Here is a 10,000-nt window from a genome sequence, read left to right as displayed (position 1 = left end):
CTTTGCTAGTCATCTCAACTTACACCAGTCAGACAACAAATCAGTTAAATTTTGTATAAAATATTCAAATAAGTTAAATCAAAATAAATATATGTTTGTTGTCTTTATGACTTACTTTTACAGTGTACATAAATGGACACACATGTAAAACAAAGCAAATATATCTTTAAACATGTACATATTTGTTATTCCAATGGTTAAAAAATATTTAAGTGATCATTTTTGCAATATTTAGAAACATATGTTGCATATTTGACATATTTTATACGTATATGTGAATTCTAAATATGACTAAGTCCATAACTTTTGCCGAATGCCATGTAATATGTTTCATATTTCAGGATATTGCCAATTGAGCTGTACAAAGCCTGGGATTTCCCAGCTACTGTTCCTTTATGTTAGCACATCACCCATGACCAAGATTACAGGCATTTAGAGCTTGTTTTTCTGCTCCTGTGGCCATATGGGCCCAGAAATCTGCCCCTTCAGCACACTAATATGCTTAATTAGCTGCTCAGCAAGTTACAGGGAGAAGGAACATTAATGTGCTCATAACATCATACACAGGCCTCTTTCACAGGCAAACGGGTACAACTTGTTTGTATTCAAAATATAATTGAATTTCGGAGTCGAAGAGAGAAGATGAATTGGATTTTCCTCCATATTAAGAACATGGGACCCAGATCCCTCATGTTTCCAATCAATCACAAACATTGATTGATGCATCGATGTGCCAAAGACATAACAGCTTTAGGATTAAAGCATCTTTATACGGCAGAGGTGACAGAAAAACCAAACCTGAAGCGGCATACATTTACAAAGATGTGTATTTTCTTAAACTATAAATGCAGTGTAGTGTCTTTACACTGAATTCTGAGAAGTTTTTATGTTGTTTTAGCTATAGACTATGGATGTCAATACAGTTCAAGTTTATTTATACTGTATCCTCCTGAGACCCCGCCCATAGACTTGTGTCCTCTGTTGTGGACGTTGTGTTTTCATGATTTTTCTTTGAATTTTTTAAGCTACTCTGTCAAGTCCTGTTGCACTGTTCAGAGGAGATCCTAGGCTTTCTAGTGGAATGTCATTTGATTGGCCGCCATGCTAGGAACCACTTCTTACACTGCATCCATGGCCGACAAAATTGCCAGTAATACTGTAAATTTTACAGCATTTTTTTGCAGTGAGTGTAGAATAAATGATGATTGACATTTAATTTTGATGTAAACTATCCCTTCAAATATCTCTTAATATGTACAATGACTAAACAACAAGGTCCACATTATATGGCATAATACTGTCGATAGATAAAGAGATGACGTCTCAATACACACAGTCTTCTTGGTTTTGGTGAAATTTACCTGCTCTTCACGATCTAATACATTTTTTATGACATTATGTCAAATCAAATCATAAAAACCCTGGGTAACACTTTATTATTAAGGTGTCCTTGTTACACGTTCCATGTACTTAGTATAGTACATATAGTTAATAATGCATAATTACAAAACCTGCTTTCTAATCCTAACCGTATGTTAGTGTGTGTAATTAATATATCTCAGTATTTAAATAAAGAGTTACACTATAACAAGGACACCTTAAATAAAGTGTAACCAAACCATGTGTATAATAGAAATAAGTAAAAAGATTCTGCTGATTAGCAGAATGTCCAACACAATCTCACGGCAATTCGTAACTTTTTGATTTAGTGGCTAATTCATGTGAATTCGTACGATCTAATTCGTACAATTTAGTACGATTTGCTCATCCCCCAATGACGGTTGTGTTTAGGGGTGGTGTTAGGTGCCACGCCTCCTTTTTAAAATCTTACAATTTTATTTGACTGAACTCGTACGAATTTGTACGTATTAGTCACTAAATTGGCAAAACGTAAAATACGTAATTTTTTTTTTATGCGTTTTCTCGTGAGATCAGGTTGGAATGTCCTTGCCATGTTAAAAATAACAGGAACTGTTTAAACAATATTCATTCATTCATTCATTTTCCTGTCGGCTTAGTCCCTTTATTAATCTGGGGAATGAATCCCCAACTTATCCAGCACATTTTTAAGCAGCGGATGCCCTTCCAGCTGCAACCCATCTCTGGGAAACATCCACACACACACACTCATACACTACGAACAATTTAGCCTACCCAATTCACCTGTACCGCATGTCTTTATACTGTGAGGGAAACCGGAGCACCCGGAGGAATCCCACGCAAGCACAGGGAGAACATGCAAACTCCACACAGAAACGCCAACTGAGCCGAGGCTTGAACCAGAGACCCAACAACCTTCTTGCTGTGAAGCGACAGCACTACCTACTGCACCACTGCTTAAACAATATATTATATAATAAATTTGTCTTCAACAGTATATTTCTGGATCATATATATATTTTTTCATTTTTAGTCCAGAATGGATACAGTTTGCATCCTTGTTTTTATCTCTTGTAATGTAAGATAGTTTTAGTCTGAGAGCAGGCACTTAGGTCCGCCATATTTTCACCAAGGTCCAATCCATCTAAAACTTCTGATAATACACCCCACAATAAATAAGCACTCTCAAAATCATCATTTATTCATTAGCAGGAGGACATTAATGAGTCACTGATAGTTTTACTGTACTCTAAGTGGCCATAATCAATTTTTAATTCTAAAATATTTTATGACATGCTGATGCTCTAATATTTTAGTGCAGTATGTCTCTAAAATATGTTTTTACTCTTAAAATACTTTAATGTACATTTTACAATATAGTTTCATTAGTTAATGTTAGTTAAATCACAGACTAACACTTAAAAAAATGACTTTTGCTGCTTGTTCAAACTATTTAAAGTGAACTGAAAAAGACAATTCTTAAGTTTTTGAGGGGACAACTTAATTGTTTTATATTCAATCCACTTAAATTTGTAAAAACCATTCAGCTAACTTGATAGATTTGTGTTAGAACAACATGAAAGAACCGTGTGGAACCCAGCATTTTTACAGTGAACATTAACTAAGACTTGTACAGCATTTATTAACCACAGTTATAAAAAGTAGTATTTGTTAACATTAATTAATGTACGGTTAACACAAACTAAGAATGAAAGACTATATTGTCATTAATGTTAACAGAGATGAACAAGTGCTTTAATATGAATGTATTTGTTTTTTGTTTGTTCATGTTAGTAAATGCAATGGAACCTTATTGTAAAGTGTTACAGTTTTTACTCTAGCATTTCCCATTTCTTGTGTTTATTCTGATCCACATCTCGCTCATCATGCACAGTCAGTGTGTTCTGGATATTATCCAAGTCTACAGTCCTCAAAAAGACCTTGAGTCATGCCCACCGGCATCTATACTGCCCCACAAAGGCAAAATCCAGACATCAACAGACGAAACTATAGAAAAAAAGTTTTGGGATTATTGATTCATCTGCTTTAGGAACGTTTTACAGCCGAATTCATCTGTCACAGCTGGCTCAGTTTTGAGTAAAATATACATTTACATTTACATTTACATTTAGTCATTTAGCAGACGCTTTTATCCAAAGCGACTTACACATGAGGACAAGGAAGCAATTTACACAACCAAGAGCAACAATGAATTAGTGCTATAGGCAAGTTTCAGGTCTGTAAAGTCTAAGAAGGGAAGTATTAGTAGTATTAGTTTTTTTTTTTTTTTTTTTTTTTGTACAGTTAGTGTGATATTCAGAGAGGCAATTGCAGATTAGGAAGTGTAGTTACTATGTTTTAATTACATACAGCAGTATAGACTGTAAAAAAAAAAGGCAGGGTTCCACACAATTCATTCATGCTGTCCCAACACAAATTGATTAACGTAACAAATGCAAGTAGATTGAACATAAAACAATTAAGTTGTCCCCAAAAGTATCTAAGATACGTATATTGCATGCTATTATGATAACAATAATTTCGCGATATATTGTCCAGCCCTAAACCCAACCACTTTCACAATAAAAATTGCATGGTTATAATGTTATATACAGTAGCTAAGGTTCACCAATGCTTATTGTGGTAGAGTTTGGTCTCTACCTTAAAAAAAAAATCCTAGTTGCTACACTGTAAAAAGTGATTAGTTACTTAAGGCGAGTAAACCAATTGCCTTAAAAGCAACAAGTTGACTTGACAAAAATAATTTAAGTAAACTCATGGTAACTTGGAACTGTTAAGTTGACCTAATTTTTATAATTATGCTAATTGTACTCATTACTTTTAAATAAAAGTAAACTAATCACTTTTTTACACATGTATTATATCTGTTTTTTTCCCCAGCTTTTCTGTATCAAGCAAAATGACAGTAACTAAAATAAATCTGCTCTGACTCCAGTGTGTCTTGTAAATTCAATACAGACTATGTGTAGATTTTATAGACTTAATGATGCACCAAATGTGTAATATTGTTATAATTACAGCAATTATTTGAAAACAGATGTGCTAAAATACATTGTAAAATGGGATTAGTTGACTTTAAAAAAGTGAGTTCAATTAGCATAATTATAAAAATTAAGTCAACTTAACAGTTCCAAGTTACAATGGGTTTGCTTAAATTATTTTTGTAAAGTCAACTTGTTGCTTCTAAGGCAATTGGTTTACTCGCCTTAAGTAACTAATCACTTTTTACAGTGTAGTTGACAGTAATTGGCACAAGATTGTCTAAGTTGACAGTAATTGGCACAAGATTGTCTATTATGATCTTAACAAATCACATTTCAAAGTGAAACGACTGTGAAATTTTGATTCTTTTTCATTTTTTACCCAAGTGCTGTTTAACCGAGACATTAAGCACAATACACTGAAACAAAATCATGTCTGCCAAATTGTTGCAAACAAATTAAATGTGTTGAATTTAAACACACAATATAAATTTAGTAATTTTTAAACTTGTTTAAATTCAGCCCAAATAAATTGTTTACAAGAACTTAACTTATATGAGCGGTAAATGAGCAGTTTTCCATATTTTGTGATTCATGTTTTTATTTTTACCCATTTATTTATGCTTTTGAATCACATTATGGGACCTTGATCTTCATTCTGACAACTTTCAAGCATTAAAAAAAGTTGAAAAAAGGGACTTTAATGAACATTTTAATAGTTTAATAGTGATAATAGTTTAATAAACTAATAGTTAATAGTTTAAAATATACAGTTACTACGTTTTAATTACGTACAGCAATATAAACAATAAAAAATGCAGGGTTCCACACAATTTATTAATGTTGTCCCAACACAAATTTAAGTGGATTGAACCTTAAACAATTAAGTTGTCCCCAAAAATATCTAAGATACGTATATTGCATGCTATAGGAATAACAATCATTTTGCGATTATCCAGCCAGCCCTAAACCCAACCACTTTCACAATATGTAAAAATTGCATAGTTATAATGCTATATACTGTAGCTAAGGTTAACCAATGCTTATTGTGGTAGAGTTTGTTCTCTACCTTAAAAAAAAAAAAAAAAAAAAGTTGCTAGTTGAAAGTAATTGGCACAAGATTGTCTATTATGATCTTAACAAATCACATTTCAAAGTGAAACGACTGTGAAATTTTGATTCCTTTAAATTTTTTTACCCAAGTGATGTTTAACCGAGACAATTTTTAAACATAATACACTGAAAAAAAATGTGTCTTGCAAACAAATTAAATGTGTTGAATTTCAACCAACAAATTACATTTTGTAATTTTCAACTTGTTTAAGTTCAGCCCAAATAAATTGTTTACAAGGGCTTAACTTATATGAGTATATATTATATATATATATATATATATATATATATATATATATATATATATATATATATATATATATATATATATATATATATATATATATATATATATATATATATATATTATATACTTTCGAATCACATTATGGGACCTTGATCTTTATTCTGACAACTTTCAACCATAAAAAAGTTTATAAAAAGTGACTTAAATGAACATTTTTAATAGTTTTAAGTGATTTATTAGTGATAGTGATAATAGTTTAATGAACTAATAGTTAATAGTTTAAAATATACAGTTACTGTATTATTTATTTTGTACAGCAGTATGGACTGTTAAAAATGCAGGGTTCCATACAATTCATTCATGTTGTCCCAACACAAATTTAAGTGGATTGAACATAAAACAATTAAGTTGTCCCCGAGAATCTCCTTTTAAAAGGGGACCTCAAATTCACTTTTATAAGGAGTTTAAACACAGTTGTGTAGCAACAGTGTGTGAATATAACCAGCTTCTAATGGTAAAAATGAATACATTTTATTTATTATAATTACACTTCATAAAAAAAGTCCCATTGTACATGTCATCAGAGGGAGAAAGCCTCACCCATTAGTGATATTTCCTTCATTAGCGTAGGACAGTGGTCCCCAACCACTGGGCTGCAGACCGATACCGGTCCGTGGATCAATACTGGGCCGCACAAGAAACCATTAATTATTTCTGTTTTATTTATTATTTGAGTCTGAATGATCTTTTATTTTGAAAAATCTTTTATTTTGAAAATTGACCGTATTCTGTCACTTACGTTTCGGCTAAGGGGGAAAAGGCCCAGTGAAGGACCCGCTAATTACCAAGGAATAGATCCGCAACCCATTTGTCAACAAATCAGGTGAATCCACTATGTCTGTGCAAGAAGATCAACTGCTGGAAATCGCAAATGGAGGCCTTTTAAAGGCCGTTCGCATATCGCGTCTTTTCTAGAGTTCGCGCAAGTTCAATATTTCCAATAGAGATGGAAATGTGCGGTTTGTGCACGCAAGCAGTTGAATGAATGCCGCACCGCAAATCACGTGACAAGAATTGACCGTTCAGCTTGTATGGAACATACACATTATCCCCCTGCGGGTAAATTGTCAAGCGTTGACCAGACATTAATCCTGTTTTTGAATCTGCCACTATGCTGACACATAGGCATTTGTAGCTCCGCCCTCTTTTGAAGAGATCTCATTGAAATTTAAAGCAACAGTCACTAAAACGGCACAATTAAGATCAAAGGCTAAAAGGGGCAGTTATAAAACATTATTTGTGTGAGCTAAAACTTCACATACACACTTTAGGGACATCAGAGACTCATTTTACATCTTGTAAAAAGTGGCATAATAGGTCCTCTTTAAATAAGTAGTTTGAAGAAGCAGCAAAAATAATTTTTGAGTGTAGAATCATGCAATATATTCTGTTTACATGTTAGTCCTATCCAATGTACCTATCTGAGTGTGACCATAATCGAATCATTTCCTCAGATAGCGTGTTAATGCAATCTTACAAGCATTCAGCGTCATGGAAAAGCTGCAGAATGAACCTGACATTGCAGATTCATGTCTGTAGAAAAGCAGCGCACAAACACGTTTGATTTAATTAAACCTTGTGTACGCCATTGTATATCTAGTCATTTAGCTGTCAGGGAGCTGTTGTACTGCAAGATGTATTGGCTGCTCATTGCACCCTGTACGATTACAAAACATATGGCTGTCATCTCATTTAGGTCACTCTAAGTGTCTGTTTGTTATTCTCAAGACCTTGGAGTTCATGTGAAGGTCAAGTTAAAGGAAAATGAATTGAAGTCGATTTAAGTTCTTTGGTTAAAAGTTTACTTGGATTACAAAGTCTGTTCTATAGCTAAAAAGAGCACAAGCAAAAATGTTTAGAAAACAAAAGTGTCCACAACATAGTGATATATAGTGTTTCAATATTTATAAAAAATTTGAATATACACATTAGCACAATAGCCCTAACTTTTTACTACTTGCAATAGCAGATTGCTCATAATTTTTCTATACGTTTTTTTTTATGCTAATTTGTACAACTATATATATATATATATATATATATATATATATATATATATATATATATATATATATATATATATATATATATATATATATATTTATTTATTTATATATTTATATTTATACAACTATACAATGTGATTAATAAAATTGTTATGAAATGTATGTATACAGTTTATTAAAAATTATTATTATTAAATATTAAAAATATTACATATATACAAAATAATACATATCTAAGTATAAAATATATATTTTATAAATTATGAATACATAATTACTATATGCACACTACCGGTCAAAAGGTTGAAGTTGTCATGTTTATTTGTCATGTTTTCTTTTTTAAGAAAATGATTCTGTTCATTAAGACGGCATTTATTAAATATAAAAAAAATGAATTGTTAAAAATTTATAAACATTTTAAATGACTGCTTTCTTATTGTATGTAGTTTCAAATCAAATTATTACTTTAGTCATTATTGCTTTTATTACTATTACCATTAATAATAATAATTAATATTAGAGTAATTTCTGAAGGGTCAGGGGTACTCTAAAGAGACAGGAGTAATGAAGCTGAAGATTCATCTGTAAAATCACTGGAATAAATGATTAAATTAAACAATACACTATATTTGAACAGTTATTTTATAGTACAATAACATTTCACAATTTTATAATGTGTACTGTATTTTTGATAAAATAAATGCAGCCTTGATGAGTAGGAGAAGCTTATTTTAAAACATTTAAAAATCCTACTGACCCCAAACTTTTCACCGCTAGTGTACATTTTCAAATTAAATATATATTTTCATTACATATCACTGAAATTTTCAAATTAAATGAAAAAAATTTAATAAAATAGCACTTTACTTTAATGAAGTGCAGTATGGTAGAAGGAAACACAAAAGATAACCTCTTACGATTTAATACATACAGTTGAAGTCAGAATTATTAGCCCCCCTTTACATTTTTTTAAATTTTTTAAATATTTCCCAAATGATGTTTAACAGAGCAAGGAAATTTTCACAGTATGTCTAACAATATTTTTTCTACTGGAAAAAGTCTTTTTTAATTCGGCTAGAATGAAAGCAGTTTTTAATAATATAAAAAATAAACATTTTAAGTTCAATATTATTAGCCCCTTTAAGCTTTATATTTTTTTCAATAGTCTACAGAACAAATATCGTTATACAATAACTTGCCTAATTACCCTAGTTATGCCTTTAAATGTCACTTTAAGCTGTGTAGAAGTGTCTTGAAAATATTTGGTAAAATATTATTTACTGTCATCATGGCAAGAATAAAATAAATCAGTGATTAGAAATTAGTTATTAAAACTATTGTTTAGAAATGTGTTAAAGAAAAAATCTTCTTTCTGTTAAACAGAAATTGGGGGAAAAATAACCAAGGGGGGCTAAAAATTCTGACTTCAACTGTATATCCAAATAATACAACAATTCCTAAAATCCCGATCTCGACATTGTAAACAAAAATCCCTGCAGAAGCCGTTAATAAAACACTGCATAACTCTGTCGACACACCCACATCCTCATAGCCACGCCCCCTTTACTGCAGACACACCCAGATCTCTCACAGTGCAGCGTCATCTCAGCAGCGAAACGCAGTGATGCTTGTCAACAAGCTCAGCACCAGTACTGTCCCACTAACACACACTTCCACAGCCCGACTGCAAGAGGTGCTGAGCACCAAGATAAAAATAGCACAGAGCCTGCAGAGTGAGACAAAAAACAGAGAGAGAGAGAAGCAGAGCAAAATAAAGAGTGATGCCCACCCGTGGCTGATGCATGCCAGTTGGGGAATGCCAGATGAAAACAGTCGCACATGATGGCTGTCTATCTTGTCTAGTCTTTCAATAGAGATTCGTCCTGTTTCCTTTCCCTCTCGTCCTCCGAGGCTTTAAAAAAACCTGCTGCTTCCTTTTTCCTCTCAGTCTGCAAGTCCAGATGCAGAGGACAAAATAAAGTCGGTGAATGCTGATGAAGATGAAGAGAGATGTCTTGCTCTATCCTCTTTAGTTTGCACTCTCTTCTCTGCTGGAATAAACTAAAGCTCACTAACACACTCTTAAGGGAGGTATGGCTGACTTGGGATGGAGGGTTGTTCTAAACAAGGCAAGCCCCTCCTTCTGAGCATCTCACTCCACCCTCATGATCACTTCTGGCCAATGGCTGCAG

The 10,000-nt window shown here is 32.4% G+C and overlaps 1 protein-coding gene and 1 long non-coding RNA gene across 3 annotated transcripts in view; one reads left to right on the top strand and one right to left on the bottom strand.

Annotated features, from left to right (window-relative positions):
* The window catches only part of LOC795051 (neuroblast differentiation-associated protein AHNAK-like), a 40,460-nt gene extending 30,557 nt beyond the window's left edge, over positions 1–9,903 (bottom strand). Inside the window, exon 1 of the mRNA XM_001335115.10 lies at positions 9,598–9,903. Within this exon, the coding sequence (XP_001335151.4) occupies positions 9,598–9,649 (52 nt within the window). The 5' untranslated portion in view covers positions 9,650–9,903. The remainder of the gene's footprint in view (positions 1–9,597) is intronic.
* LOC137487363 (uncharacterized) overlaps positions 1–10,000 on the top strand; it is a 64,226-nt gene that overhangs the window by 36,078 nt on the left and 18,148 nt on the right. The window lies entirely within an intron of this gene.

Source organism: Danio rerio, chromosome 13 (genome assembly GCF_049306965.1).
Source record: "Danio rerio strain Tuebingen ecotype United States chromosome 13, GRCz12tu, whole genome shotgun sequence".
NCBI lineage: Eukaryota > Metazoa > Chordata > Actinopteri > Cypriniformes > Danionidae > Danio > Danio rerio.
Note: the sequence above shows the minus strand (reverse complement) of the source record. Positions and strands in the feature narration are given on the sequence as shown.